Genomic DNA, 16,144 nt, shown 5'->3' with positions numbered 1-16,144 from the left:
AGCATTCTACAAATATATACACATACTTTATTGTGGGCAATAAAAAAATGCAGTTTGTCAACTTGTTATAAATCTGACAATATGGAGATTGAAGGACTTCAACCCAACAAAAGGAGATAAGTGATACAATAATATACAAAATTTAAGCAAATATGAATACATAAAATCACAAAAGTCACCAATTCTTCATGAAGTCATTTCTGGTTTATAAACTAAAGATCTAAAATGTTTTTCTTTGTGGAGTTGACCTGCCTTCAGAGCTGGGAGATCTGGTTGAGCAACATGTTGACCTTCCTCCATCTCATGCAAACAAGGATGGAAAAAAAACCTGTTCTACAAAAGCAGGAGACTGCATTCACTTTGAGCGCAGCGAAGATAAAATTAACATTCACACATTTATTAAAATATTAACTTAAAACAGCAGCTCTCGAGAAAAGAGAAACAATCCTTCAGTGACATAAACGTCTATAAAAAACTTCTGAAGCCAGTTTTACAAGTCGAATAGTTTCCATCGTAGTCATCTTAGGTGCGACTGTTTCACATGCTGGCTGCCGTTTAGTTTGATCAGGTAATAAAACATTAAATGAGGTTAAAGTTGAAGTTTTGGCAGACTAATCAGCGCAAATAGTCAAAACCTTTCACTGAAGATTGAGTGGCCATGTGCCGGCTCTCTAATCAGGGATGATTCTAGTCAGAATAATCCCTAAAGAAAGATGCTTTAAAGCCGCAGAGTGCAACTTTTACTAAATGTTTTTTACATATTAAAACTGTCAGCATGTGGGAGAATCTGTGAAGAGATTTACAACTCCTTGTCAAAAATAGCCAATCAGAGCCAGGAGGAGGGTCTTAGTGCTGTCAATCATCCTGGTGGTAAAGAAATGACTCACTGTTAGAGGAAAACTGGTTATCCAAAGTTATTGCTTCCCATGCCAACTAGCCTTAGCATTCACAAAAGGCTTTACTGCACACAGCCATGATTGACAGCGCTAAGACCCGCCTCCTAGCTCTGATTGGCTATATCTAGTAGGAAGGTAGAGGAGGGTTGTTTTTTTTCACAGATCATCCTTCTCTTACTATACTGTCAACTCAAATATGTAAAGTTTTTTTTTTCATTAAAAGTTGTTTAGTACAGCTTTTCTATTGCACCTGTTAAAATGCTTCAGGAAGCATCCAGAAAGGCGGCGTCCTCATTCTGATGCGTCTCCACTATGAGGTCATGGATGGAAAAATGGATTTTCTTCCCGTCACTTTAAGAGTGCATCGATGTCCCAAACATCGCTGTCCCTTTACATTCCCAGAGGTACATGTGAGGCTTGCTGTTGAAGCACCAATTAAAAAGGAAAAAGTCCCAGTAGCTGTTCCTTCTAGTTCCCACCGTAACCAATGACCGGCTCTCCGTCGCCCAGGTCCCTCTGGTTGTGTACATGTGGCCGGTCATACGGCAACCTTTCCTCTTCCACGGACGATAAGGAAACGCACTCCGTCTTCATGGAGCAGTCTGGAGAGTCGTCGTCCGTCCCGTTTGCCCCCGACACGAAACGGTCCAGGTTCTGGTTGCTCTCCTCCAAACAGCCTCCATCCGCGTAGTTTCCCTCGGCCCGACAGTCATAATCACCGCCGCCGTCGTTCGGTTCCGGTTGCTCACAGAAGTTCTCGTCCTCTGAGAAGAGCGAAGTCGTCTCGACAGGCGGAGAGACGATGGAGACTCTACTGTTCTCTGGATTCACAGGCAGGGTAAAGAAACTCTGCTGTGTGCCGTTTCCGTGTGAATCCATCTGTTAAGAATTGGAAACAAGCAAGCAGTCAGCTGGACGGCATGAATCAGGGACATTGAAGGAAAAAACAAAAAAGGTAAATTTCCCCCCAGAAATCTCTGAAATTTTTTATATTAATCTCAAGTTTTTTACAAAACAGACAAAAAAAAAAACCCTAAAATTTTGAGATTCAGTTCATATTTTCTAGAAATACTTGGAAATTTCTGAGTTTGAAAAGTAAAAAAATTTCTAGAAATTTTTTTTTGAGATCTCAGAAACTTTCTGGGAAAAAAAAACAACATGAAATTTTCTGAGTTTGAAAATTCCAAAGATGTTTTGAGATTAAGTTAAACATCTGAGATATTTCTAGCAAATTATCAACTTTTCAAACTCAGAAATTTCAGTTTTTTCTATAGAATCTGAGATATTTTTCCACAAACCTTTGGAACTAAGAAATGTACTGTACTTTTGTTTGTTTTTCTTAGAAAATTTCTAAGATTAATCTCAAAATGTCAGGTTTTTTGGGTGGAAATTTACTCTTTTTCTATCTACATTGGATCCAATATGCTGGGCGGTTTGCCACAAGAAAAGAAAAATGTTGATTCCTCTGATTACCGTGATTTTTGGCATTGGTATCTTCATGGTCCAGGCCTCCACCTTAAAGATGACGGCTACTGCTACGATGATTATGATGAGGAAAATGGACCCCAGGATGATGGCAAACATTACCAGTCCATCAAATTCTTTACCTACAATACAAACAGGGGTTGTGATCAGGTTAGGGAAAATGCCTTTCTGTTTGAAAATGTTTAAAACATATCTGTTGGTCATTTTATCTCAATTTAATTAAGATCCGTATTTTATTCATATTGGTTTCAATAAGTTTTCAATCTGACAATAATTTAGTAATTGATTATTCTGTGACTTATTCTGATTATTAATTAGACTTAAAACAAAATTGTCTGTCACTTGAGCTTATTTTATATATTTACAAATAAATAAAGAATCATTAATCCAAGCTCTAACTAAGGCAAACATAAGTCTGATAGATTTTGGAGTTAGAGATTTGGATTCCATTTGATCAATAATATATAGTTTGATATCAGAATCATCTACATTAGACAAATAAATGAATAATTAGAGCTTCTATATGGCGGCCATTTTGAATTTTAAGTAAATGCCTTTTGAAAAGAGGAATATCTGAGGAGTATCTGAGCTAAACATGGTGTCTGTTTCACCACTGGAAACCTTTCATGGTATGGTCCATGTTTTAATGTACTTTTTCTTTATTTCCTGCAGATGTTTACCTTGTTTTTCAGAGCAGTATTCCTTCGTCTCTTTGAACTCTATTTGCTCATTACCCAAGTTTCCAAACAGCAGGTAGCCCTTTAAGGTGACGCACTCCTCCGTCACGTCGCATTCGCAGGTTTCCTCTGATGCGCTGCATGACTTGGTTAACTGAAATCACATAATTATCACAGGTGTGTTTGGTATCCCAGAAGTCCTATTTGGATGAATTAAGTGAAATACAAACTGAGCTCTAACCAGCTGTAATACTGTGCAAATACAGTCTGCATGACTAAATCTTAACAGGTTCCTCCTCTCTGATTCTGTGAAGCTGTTGTCTCAGTCTAGTTCACATGTAGACTGATAATTAGGAAAACAAATACATTTTTATGTGATTTGGCCTTTTATCCACAAAAAAACTTTGTTTAAAGTCCATTATTTAGAAATTATTTATAAAAACTCTCAAAAAGGAGATTTGAGCAAACATTTTGTTTGTGTGTGGGAAAATGGAAATTTAGGTTCCCCATGCGTTATCATCTGCAACAAACAATTCACTACATACTTCCTTTCACACGATTCCCAATCGATGTTTGTATGTTTTATTAGCTTTATACTCTAAAATGCAATTTAAAAATAGTTAAACTTTTAAATGAACCTCCTGATGCCATGTTTAATTACTAACAGGAAGTGGAGGTTGTTAGAAGCAATCTGATTGGCTGACAGGTTTTAGCTTTGCACTACACTGCCCCCTATAGGCAGTGCAGCACAAATTTGCTCAGGGGTGAATTTGTGCAAGTTTATTTGGATAAAAGCTTTTCTGAAACCAGCTTGGAGTGTGCAAAGCTTTAGACAGCAGATTTAACGTCAAACAACCAGAAGGTGCTTTCCATCCTCTTCTGCTCGTAAATCTGTTTCCAACATCCAAACTCTGACATTTATTAAGCTCAACTTAGTCACTGCCCCAAAAATACTGGACTAACAAACCAATAAAATACATATCCTATATTTAAAGGTGGTTGCATATTTAATTCTCTCAAAAGCTTGTGATAACTAACATTTTAAATGAGCTACACATATTATCTAAGTGGTGCAGTTTCAACACACTAGCATGAAAAGATGTTTTCTTTTGCGGTGATTACACTGTGAAACTGACGTAAAATCACTCCAAATTTGAGACAATGACAGATTTTAAACATAGGAACAGAAATGTTAGCGTCAACTTGTGGATGAAAAGAGATCAGGATTACAGCCTGGTGTTTTACAGCTATCAAATATTAGCATTTCTTTTCACTGTAATAAAAATAAAAACTAAAGGAACACAGTTTATAATGGTAGCTTACTTACAGTTTTTTCAGATGACGAAACATAGTAAAGGAGATCAGCTTTACTGTTGTGTGTGAGATTCCCATTCAATTCGACGTAGAAACGGAGGGGATTTTCGAACGTCACAGAAGCCCCACTTTCAGTCTTGTGCACCTTCACAGGAGGAAAATCCAACGAACCTAAAAAAAGATGATTTAAAGTTTATCTGACTGACTCCTTTCACCTGAAATCCAAGTCAAGCATCCTGCGACAGCATCAGGAAGCTGGCTGGAAACCAGTGCAAACACCACAATCCAGCTCCAGTCAAGCTTCACTGCCATGCAAACGTATTCATAACCCACAAAAACGTGTTTGTGTGTTAAACTAACGCAAAGTGGCTTATAGTAAAGAAATAGAAGGAAAATTAAACAAGGTTTTAACCCCTTCAACCACAGGAAAAACAGTTTTTCTCATTATGCTTTAGTTTTAATTCATTTTAACGGTTAGGTTTAATTTGTTATAAGAGAATCTTTGCTGGTTTTTATTGGTTATTAGTAAAATATTGCTTAGTTTTAGTAGTTTTTTTTATACTTTGGTTCATTTTGAAGTCCTAAATTCAAGTATTGTGATTACATCGATTAGGTGATCAATACTCAATAGAAGAAAACATTTTCAAACAATATTTTCAATTATTGTTGAAGACCCATCTGACTCGTTTTCTCCCAACTTCTGCAGACTAGCGTAAACGCTGCCAGGAGGAGTTAGTTTGCAAACTAAATATTTACTCAGGAAGCTAAAAATTTAGCCTGAAATTAATAATTATCTCGCTAATTAATTATTTAGTTGGAGAGCCTGGGGTTTATAAATGAATGAATAATATGGTGAAATATGACTGAAAATATAACATGTATATTTTTTACAATTGCGAAAAACCAAATAACCCAAATTATTGCACTTAATTTTTTTGTTTGTGCAGTTTTACAAATGGCACCCCATAAAAGTCTGCTAAATGCTGAGCTGGTGAGCATGCTGAATGATTTTACTTACATTTCTTATCAACTGTTTCTAAACGGTCGAAGGAGAAGGACTTTGACTGCACGGCTTCAGACTGTTCGCCTCCTTGGACGGCTGTTACGTCAACACCCAGGGACGACAGGTAGTGTTCCCTGGAGCTCCACACAAACTGGGTGAGGTCGTACTGGTGGGCTGTTGTGTTCGCTTCAAAAGACCTTCAATCAAAGCAAGAAAACAAAACAATTGTTTAATTTCATTAATATTGCTCTAAATCAAAGAGAGAAAGAACACACCAAGGAGCAACAGCAGATACTTACCCTGCAGCTCTTTTTCCAGTGATTTTTACCCAGAAAATGGTTTGAGGTTGATCTTTACTGTAATCCCAGCTAACTATGGTATTCAGGTTTTTGCATTTCACAATCACATTTGATGGAGGTGGAACTGCAAAAAAAGAAAAGCAAATAAGAGTTGTAATACTCTGAAAGACATTTCTCTTATAGACGTCTGTTTTTTGGCAAATACAAGTATTTCATATTCTACTTGTACTCTGGTGCCTTAAACAGAGTTAGGTAAACCAGAACTTCAACAATAAGCTCTGGTCAAAATATTGTAAATAAAACTATTTCTGTAATTAAACCAAAAAGGCTCAGGACTGGCCTAAAAGTCCTCCTCCACACCTGTGGGGGCGCCACAACAAAAACCACTGAAGGAAACGAAACAAAGATGTTATGAGAGCCTCTTCCTTCTTCACAAAATGTAAACAAAAAGGGAGTGGTCTCTGATTTTAGAGGCTGTAAGATTTCTATTTTGTCTTTGGCAGAAGACCGTAATCCATTTCTCACTCCAGAGTTCAACTCCCTCATTTGTTTTTGTTGTATTTACCCACAATGCCCTGCGCTATAGTCTACTTCCTGCCTTTGGAGCCATCTCCGGTCTGCTTCAACCAAACCCAGGCCTATGTTTTTAGCCGGACCAGAGCTTGTTTTTATTGGTCCAAATCAGAGTTCAAATGCAGATTCACACCAAACTTCCTAGGCAAACAAACTAGAGTTTTATTAAAGCGAACTAAACAGGGCTGGTGTGAACGCACCCTCAGGAAACATGAGGATGGACCCAAATTCAAAGGCGAAACCCCCACTTATCATTCTGTCAGACCTGCTCCGATAAAGATCTGCATAGTTCAAATAGCAAAACTCAGCGCCATCAGGGTTAAAATAAAAAAAAAAAACAAGTCAGACTGCTGCTCAAAACTATAATAGAGTTTTATGCAACACACACAGTAACACAACAGCACTTTGTACTGCATCCAGGATCTGAAGGCCTTGAGGTGACAGATGACAGCAACTGGTTCACTGATCTTCAGGGTTTCAGTTACTGTTTCTCACAGCCAGAGCAGGAATCCAGCGCGATTCAGCAGATGGGAAAAAATCATGACAGACTAAATCTAATGCCTCGTTTTTCAGAAAAACCTCCGTTTATAACGAGTTCTTAGCTAAAGTGGAAAATAATTTTTTATTTCTCCTGTCAGAAAATGACCACAGCTGGACAGGAAGCCTGCAATAATAATAATAAAAAATTTATTTAAAAACTGTAGGGCTGAAGTGATTAATCGTGATGAATTGATTTTTGAAATAATCAACAAACTTAGCAATTAATCCTTAAGTAAACTATGCCATTTCCAAGAACAACATACTGAGATTTGTAATTAAACCAAAACTGTAAAAAAAATAAATATATATACACATTTTAAACTTAAGATTAAAAAGAAAGTGCTCAACAGTACTGATGAGGCCAGTTTTAGCAAAAATAAAATCTTTTATGCCCCTTTCACTATCCAGTAATCGGTTAATCCAAAAAGTAAACAAATCAGTCCTACACTGCAGCGATGTTAAGTCGAGCAGAAAGTGCTGAGCTTTTCACATGTTGGTTGATTTTTATTTTATTTTTTTCCACTGCAGATAAATCTTTTAGTACCAATGATAAAGCAAAACACTAAAGGAGTATTGTTGTATTTTAGGAATTGTTTTAATGAATTGATTTGTTCATTTTTCATCTTTTAATGTATAGTACTGCAAAAAAACAAACAAACAAACAAACAAAAAAAGGTTTAAGTGATTAAATAAAACATCTGCAAAATGTGTCAAATTTTTAATTAATCGATCAATTAATTACTATTGATTGATCGATAGATGAGGACGCCTGGTGATGCCAGTGTGCTCTGGATCGAAGCAGAACCATTAGCTGAGAAACTGCTGCACCAGTTCCTCCCATTAACATTATTAGCATTTCAATCAACAACTAAGACAAAACAAAAATTATGGCTGTGTGTTTTGTTTTGTTTGTGATCGGCTCCATGGCTATATCTATAAATACAACAACCACTTTATTGGTGATTTTAACTTTGGTGGTGAATTATTTTTAAAATATGTTTAATCTACATGTTTTATGTTTTTGTTGATCTTCTATCGGCTACTTGATTAGGCCTGTCATGGTAGTAAATTTAACTGGACAATAAATTGCGTCAGAAGTTATTGCTATAAACGATAATATAATGCATTAAACTGATAATGGCATAATAATAAAATAGCACATTCTCAAAAATCAATAAACTTTAAATTATAATGAATATTTAATACTGAAACTGGAAGATTAAAAAAGAAAACAACAGAAACAACAAATAAAATTAATTATAACGTCTGTAAACAAAATTATTCCTAAAAAAAAAAAAAAAGTGTTAGTTGAGGCCAAAACACCAGACTGAAGACTTTAATCATTTTTTGGTAGAAAGAGAAAAACTATAAACCAGGCAAATAGAAATTATTGAGCTAATTTTAATTTATCATTAGATTAATTTTGGATACTTTAATTTACTTAAACAATCTCTGCAGGCCAACCAAAATCATTTTCAGCTGTTTATTGAAAGAGTTTGCAACAGCAACTAAATGTTTTTGACCTTTGCTTTACAAACTGCTGTGTTTATAGTTTTACAATTCTTCAGTTGGAGGTTAAACTCCACAGACCAAACGAGACGATAACGGAGTTTAAGAAACTCGCCGATAGAGCAGCAACAACCGGCCTCAGTCGACCGGCGAGTCATGATCCAAAAGGTGTCGCAAGAACAAAAATATTTTTAAACACTTGACAAGGAAATGGAAAAGGCAACAGATATACAAGTGAAACTTCTACTTGTACCAACATGTAATCAGATAACAGCAGAAGAAGAGAAATGTATCCATACAGTGACTTGCTAAAGGTTTTACACCCCATATTTTCATGCAAAGACAAATATTTAGAGTAATTTTTATGATCTATAAACACAAATAATTACGTACAAGTATTATTCATACTTTGAATCAGTCCAAGAATCATTTTTATTCTCTAGCATTTAATAAGAGCTGACATTGTATTTTATTGTTTTATGTTATTTTATTTGTTGTATTTTATACATTTATTGATTGATTAGTGTTTGATGATCTTGTACAGAACTTTGGTCCATTTACATACCTTAGAAACCAGAAGTTTACATACACTATTTTTTTCATCACTGAAACTTTTCCCATTTTAGGTCAATTAAGATTATCAACAGCAGCAAATTGTATAACTTTCTTTAAAGTCAAAAACTTAAATAAGCCTTTAAACAATTTGGGACATTTGATGCCATGTGTTTGGAAGTTTATTCACAACATTTGAGTTAATTAGAGACAAACCTGTGGATGTAATTTAAAGTACACCTACAACACATGGCATCTTTGTGTAACGTCAATGGAAAGAATAAATAAATCAGCCGACATACCATGAAGAGAATTGTGGCGTTTCTTATATAAAATATGTAAACTTCTGGTTTAGGATGAGAGATTTATAGATAAAACTGACTTGACAAATTACTTCATGTTTGCGGAGAAACGGAAACTTTAGTTTTGGACCGCCGCCCTAGTCTGAACTCTTTGTAGACTAACAGGTTTTCTTCCAATCAACTCTGACCAACTAAAGAAAAACAGCCTGGCAGCACGATGCTGTCACCACCAAGCTTCTTTCATTTATTTATTTTTTACAGGCATCAGGTGAAAACATGAAAAAAATTAAAATAATACAATTATTCGCAGCCGAGAGTGAAGCGGCCGGGATGGCGATCAGTGCCTCCAAATCCGAGGCCATGGTCTCGAGCCGGAAAAGGGTAGAGTGCCTTCTCCAGGTCAGGGGGGGTGTCCTGCCCCAAGTGGAGGAGTTCAAGTATCTGGGGATCTTGTTCACGAATGAGGGAAGAAGGGAGCGGGAGATTGACAGGCAGATTGGTGCAGCGTCTGCCGTCAAGCGGGCGTTGTACCGGTCAATGACCGAAAGAACGAGATCACGGATACAAGCGGCCGAAATGGGTTTTCTCCATAGGGTGGCTGGGCTCTTCCTTAGAGATAGGGTGAGAAGCTCAGTCATCCGGGAGGGACTCAGAGTAGAGCCGCTGCTCCTTCACGTCGAGAGGGGCCAGTTGAGGTGGCTCGGGCATCTGGTCAGGATGCCTCCTGGACGCCTCCCTGGTGAGGTGTTCCGGGCACGTCCCATCGGGAGGAGGAAGACCCAGGACACGCTGGAGGGACTAAGTCTCTCGGCTGGCCTGGGAACGCCTTGGGATTCCTCCAGAGGAGCTGGTGGAAGTGGCTGTGGAGAGGGAAGTCTGGGCCTCCCTTCTGAAGCTGCTACCCCCGCGACCCGACCCCGGATAAGTGGAAGAAGATGGATGGATGGATGGATATTTACAAAAGGTACATATTCCAGTTTTAGGGAAGTAAAAAAACACAGATTTGTTGTGAATTAAACTATAAATAACCTAAATTGATATTGAATTTAAATTACTTAAGTTATGGTGACCAGATTTGGGTTTCTGAAAAGGAGGACACTTCTTCTTTTGTTGGCGGGTGGGGGGGGGGGGTAGAATCGGCGGACAAACATGCGCCAACGGGGGGAGGTAACACTATGTAATGTGTTTTGAGGCAGTTCACCAAAATCCCGGACGATTTTGAAATTCCCCCCGGACATTTTTTTAGGTCTGAAAAGTAGGACATGTCCGGGAAAAAGAGGACGTCTGGTCACCCTACTTAAGTAGATTTCCCAATCTGCTTTTTAGCCAGTGGAAAACTGCATTCAAGCAGGTTGAGTAAGAGTTCGTAGAAGAAGAACAAAAGGTATTTCCACACCTTCTGTCAAACAGGTCAGCCCTGATTACTGTCAGGTGACAACATCTCACAGAATTGTCCCTTTTCAGCCTTTTATAACAAAACAAAGGTCATGATTCACAACCTCTTCAACTGAACATACGAGACTTTGACAGTTTTCAGAATTAATTTTAAAGACCTTAGTTAAGTTAATTTGTATTATTTATATTTTTTGACATTTTTTTTCCAGAATGAAAGACGGAAAATTCACTTATTTTGTTAAAGTAAACAGAGTGAATTCGTTGTCTAGGATTTCTATGAATATTAATTTTTTCATTCGGGATTTTCCTTGTGGTGCATTTGATCAACCACTTTGAAACAGAAACGAGATATTAAAACGTCAAAGAAACAATCATTTCCTTATCAGTTCGTGTATAATAGTTGTTTTAGGGTACATCTTTACAATATTTTTTCTCTAATATTAGATATATTACAGTCATGTTCTATTTTAATTCATGTACATCTCTTCATGCATTCTCTGTAAACTAGCTACCAAGCCTTATTTCAGCTAAATAAACGTAAATATTTTTGGTTTAAAAACTGTCAAAGAAACCTTCTTACCGGCGTCAGACAAATGCCCGCAGATCAGAATCAGGGCCGTGAACGCACCATTCGTCAGCATGGCTGAGGCCTTTGAAGGGGTTCTGATTGACGATCAGTTTGGACTTCCTCCTCAGCGACCGGCTGCCAGAATTAAACGAATTAAACCTCAACTTCCCCACATTTGGCAAAAAGGATTAAAAGCCTCAACAACTGCGTGTTTTGACATCGGAGCTATTTTTCCCTTTAAGTCGATTTCCTGTCAGACTTCCCGTCAGTAGAAATGAGTCAGAGCTCCGACTAGTCCTCAGGCGTGTGGAGTAAAACACTGATGGCTCATTAACCTGTGAAACACCTTGACTGACGTCACGGGGTGGGTCTTTCCAAAAGTCTGTTATGCACTATCGCCGTCTAGTGGTAGAAGTCAGAATCTCAATCTAAAAAATAAATAAATGTGAAAAGGTTGAACAAAAGGGTTTGACCTACTACTAAAGGACTTTGTGACATTTCTTTTTAGGATAAATGTATTAATAAAATGTTTCAGTCTGACTTTAAACACCTAAATGATGGTTAAACCATGTTTCCATTGTGTTTTGGGATCTAATTATCAACAAGACGTTTCTGGTCAGAATTCATTACTTGTGGAGTCCCGCAAGGCTGCATTTTAGACTCCGTTTTGTTTTCTTTATAAAAAAAATTGCTTTCAGGTGACACATTTAAGAAATGTGATTTATCTTTCCACTGCTTTCCTGACAGTATTTGATTTTATTCCCATATGGAGAAGAAAACAGGTGACATTTATCTTGTTTTTATATTTTCTTGCTCTCTAGCTCAGGGTTTCCCTAACAGATTTCCAAGCCATTGACTTCACCAGTGTTTACTGTTGGCCTTTATAAACCAACACACAATGACACAAAATATTTAAAGAAACATTGACTTTCTGATGTTTTTCTCTTTTATTCATTATTTAAAAAGACAACAAAATCGACTTATATTTTAGCTTTTCATCAATTTATGTTATTGCCTCAACAAAAACACATTCACTAGTGATTCGATTCTTTTGAACGGCTCCTGAAGGGTAGGACTCGAATCTCAGAAAGTGAGAACCGTTCTTTGCTTTTTATGACTTTGTTTACTGAAAATGCTCTGCTTGCACCACAACAGCTATTATTTTTTATTTAATTGAAAATGGTCTAATTGGGAAATAAATACAATTTATAGAACGGGGTGGATAACTTTTATATGCAATGGTGCAGAAGAGGATTTTTATTTCTGCCACAGCAAGTCAAGTCTAGTTACAAATAGACCTAAAATGTTATTAACAACTTATCTTATTCTTTGATTTGATCTGTAAATAACTCAAAACGCAGCGAGTTGTTCATTGTTTTGTCGTGAAACAGTGCTTCCGACCAATTTCTCGCTTTAGCTCAGATGTTTTCCAGACGTTTCTTACCACAATGCATCTGTAAAACACACGTGCTGCTGAGATCCCAAGGGGACGATTATGTCATTTTTCTATCGTTTACTCCATGTGACTGAGGTTTAAGACAAGCCACACCCTTTTCTCTCACCAGGCATTCCAGTTACTGTGATGAAGGGCAGACAAAACAAAGATAATCCCATCACTGGCCAGTTGCTCTGCTGCATGTGTAAGCATGTGAGCAGCTGCTTAACCTCTGGTCCCTCCCACCACAGCTGGACAGAAACACGCTCATTTCTGCAGACACATATCCTGCTGCCACAAACAGCCTTTCTCCATCCATTCATCCCCTCCAGTAGCAGCTGACCATGATCCGGATGCTGCTGGACAGCAGCTGGATGAGGTTTGGACCAGCAGGCGATGGGCTGGACGACTGGGAGACAGGACGGCTTCCAACACAGGAGCAGCAGGTGTGTGAAGTTACATCATACCGGGATACTTATTATAATAACAATACAGTGCAGCATTTTAAAGTTCACTGCAAAAACACAAAATATTACCAAGTATTTTTAGTTTAGTTTCTTGTTTAGGTATCTTAGTACACTTGAAATTAGACAAAAGTAACTTACGAGCAGAGGTGGGTAGAGTAGCCAAACATTTTACTAAAGTATGAGTAGAGCTACTTCAACACATTTTACTCAAGTAAAAGTAAAACCTCTACTCAAGTACTGAGTCACTGATGAAATGTCAATCATTTAATATTACAAATTACATCATCAGATGATCCAGAATATAAAGTTAAGTGGCAAGTTTGGTATTTTAAGAACCACAATGACAGTAAATCATATAAGTAGCAAAAAATAACAAAATCAGGCAAAATATATTTTTTTCCTGATCAGTTCCTTTAAATAAAAAATTTAAGAAGCTTTAACAAAAACAGCAGGTGTATGTCTGGTGAATATGTTTGTTTTTTATTTATTGGGTAGAGAATCCAGAAAAGTTACTCAAGTAAGAGTAGAAATACTTCATAATAAAATTACTCAAGTAAAAGTTAAAAGTACTATGAAGAAAAAATACTCCTAAAAGTGTATTTTTCTACCCCTATGAGTAATGTTTCAGCAAACTATAGGATCTTGTGAGTTTTGGAAGGAAACCTAATTTTGTATAATTTTTGTTTAATCTATGTAGTATAATCTTAGTTCTTTCTGTATTTTTCTCTTATTGGCTCCCATTAAAAATGTTCTTTTGAATACTTTAGTGATGCGTTTTGATTGGTATTCTTGAATTTGCTTTTTTTTCTTGGAAATTTTAAGTGTTAATGTTTCCAACTTGGCAGATGGAGAATAAAGTAACTTTCTTAGTTTTTCATTTTTCCTCTGATATTATTAAAACCACAAAAGAGTTGAGAATTACTCCTGTGGATGAGCAGCAGATCGTTGGGTCATCCAAACACCCTAAGTAGAGAGTAACTAGTTACTTACATTTACTTGAGCAACTTTTTTTTAGATGTACTTTTAGGAGTATTTTTACTATGCTGCACTTTTTACTTTTATTGGAGTGAATTTATTTTGAAGTATTTCTACTTTTACTTAAGTATAATTTCTGGATTTCCAACCCACTGAATGAACAACAAACATGTTTTAACCAAATATTCACCAGACCCAGACACACAGCTGCAGTTTTTGTTAAAGTTTCATAAGTTTTTTATTTAAAGAAACTGATTTGGGGAAAAAAAATTGTTACTTATCAAAATTATTGTCATTTTGGTACCAGAAATCTAAAACATACACTTAACTTTATAATTTGATTTGTTTGATTATGTAATTTTTAAATATTCAATGATTGATAATTTGGTCATTTACTCAGTACTTGAGTACTTTTTCACTATTACTTGAGGAATTTCTTGGGTGGCTACTTTTTACTTTTACCTGAGTAAAAATATGTTAAAGCAGAGCTACTCTTACTCGAGTAATATTTTTAGGTACCCTGAGCGTAAATGATTACTGGGAGGGAATGGGGATTTAGAGACACTGAAGTAAACAGCAACACAACATGCTGTTCTGTAGCAGCTGGAAGATTGAAGCATCAGCCTCATGTGTGAATCAAACATAAATTCAGCTTTTGTCTTATGTGCCGATGCGGCTTTACATCAAGACAAAATCCAACCACTCTTTCCCAGCTGGCAAATCCCCAGAAACCTTCGGTTTTAGGGCGCGAACATCGTGCACGCATTCAAATCTGAATCCACACAAATAGGATTTAATGGCATCTTGCCACTGAAGACAAAACAACATGTTTTCTAACTTCTACAGAGGGGAAAGTAATCACTTTGAAATAACAGAAAATGCTGATTCTGGTCAGCTGTGCTAATTAACTGACACAACTGACCCAACATATGACACAATGTCATAAAGAAATTAATCTGTAGGTCTAAAAGAGAAAGAAAAAACCTAACAAAAAACAAACAACCTCTCTGGACCTTTTAGAATAAAAATGAGAAATAATTAAATCATGTTTTAAAACGCAGTTACAATAACATGCAGATTGCAGCAGTTTTTCAGTTTTTAATTGCATAGAAAAAACATGCTACTTTTACTACTATTAAAAATACCAGTAATCTTTTATTAGATGTTTTTATTTTTTTTTATTTTTTTTTTTCATTTAGGTTGGAAATTTTGCACTTTCTTTCTGAGTTTTGTAGTTCTTAAACCGGAACAAACTCAAGTCGCTCCAGTTAGTGAAAAATTACATGAAGGTGTTTAATTTTTGTTTTGTCATTTTATTCTATTCTGATTTTATATTTGTGCAGTACTTTAGTGCAGCTCCAACCTGTTTTTAAAGCAAAAATAAAACCTTGACATAGGCAATTATTTGCATCTGCTATTATAATTTAACATATTTAATCAATTAATTGTCAGTTAAATAAATATTTTAACACTGAATTTATCATTTATTTCATGGTTCATTTAATTAATGATTTAATTATGTATTAACTTAATTTTGTCCATTTTGGCCCTCTGTAGTTATAATGCAGATTATAAAGGTTCTTTGTTCATTTTGTTCAGGTTTTAAAAGAAGAAATCCAGTGAAATTATTGCTTGTTCTCATGTGTTACTTTTCAGATACCATCCTCTATATACCTGACAATGTAAAAAAATCAGGATTTTAAATCTAAATCTTTCTTGCTGCTCTTCAGATCAACACCTGGGCTGAGTTGGAGTTAGAAGAGGACAGAGGATCAGAACTGGCGTTGTATATTTGTCTCCCGATCGTCTCCGTTTTCCTGCTGGCTCTCCTGGCTGGTCTGATCTATCAACGCTGCTTCCGCCACAAACTTAGCCTGGCCAACATAATCGCCCTGGACGTCCAGGACGCCGACGCCAACGCAGAGTTTCTAGCCTCCCTGACCAGGAACGCCGAGCGCCACACTAGCACCAGTTCTGACGGATCGGACGGCGTCTTCGTCATGGTTTATCTGCCGCCGCCGTACGAGGAAACGCTCACCAAAATCAGCCGAGCCGCCAGCCTGTCCAGCTCCAGAGACGTAGAGGCGATGAAAATAGAAAACCTGGAGGCGCTGCTGGGCCCTGAGCTGAAACATAACATCCAGACTGTGTGAT

General features: G+C 36.8%; 1 protein-coding gene across 1 annotated transcript; it reads right to left on the bottom strand.

The window, feature by feature from the left end:
* Positions 1-4: 4 nt before the first annotated feature.
* On the bottom strand, positions 5-11,455 carry ifngr1 (interferon gamma receptor 1). Its single transcript, XM_044115510.1, has 7 exons — positions 11,126-11,455; positions 5,675-5,798; positions 5,391-5,572; positions 4,386-4,543; positions 3,062-3,212; positions 2,370-2,503; positions 5-1,775 (listed from the first exon to the last, which is right to left on the bottom strand). The coding sequence occupies exons 1-7, from the start codon at positions 11,184-11,186 to the stop codon at positions 1,365-1,367; spliced, it is 1,221 nt and encodes a 406-aa protein (XP_043971445.1). The 5' UTR covers positions 11,187-11,455; the 3' UTR covers positions 5-1,364.
* Between the last annotated feature and the right edge of the window lie 4,689 nt (positions 11,456-16,144).

Source organism: Gambusia affinis, linkage group LG04 (assembly GCF_019740435.1).
Source record: "Gambusia affinis linkage group LG04, SWU_Gaff_1.0, whole genome shotgun sequence".
Classification (NCBI taxonomy): Eukaryota; Metazoa; Chordata; class Actinopteri; order Cyprinodontiformes; family Poeciliidae; genus Gambusia; species Gambusia affinis.
The sequence above is the reverse complement of the archived record's forward strand: the minus strand, read 5'-3'. Positions and strand labels throughout refer to the sequence as shown.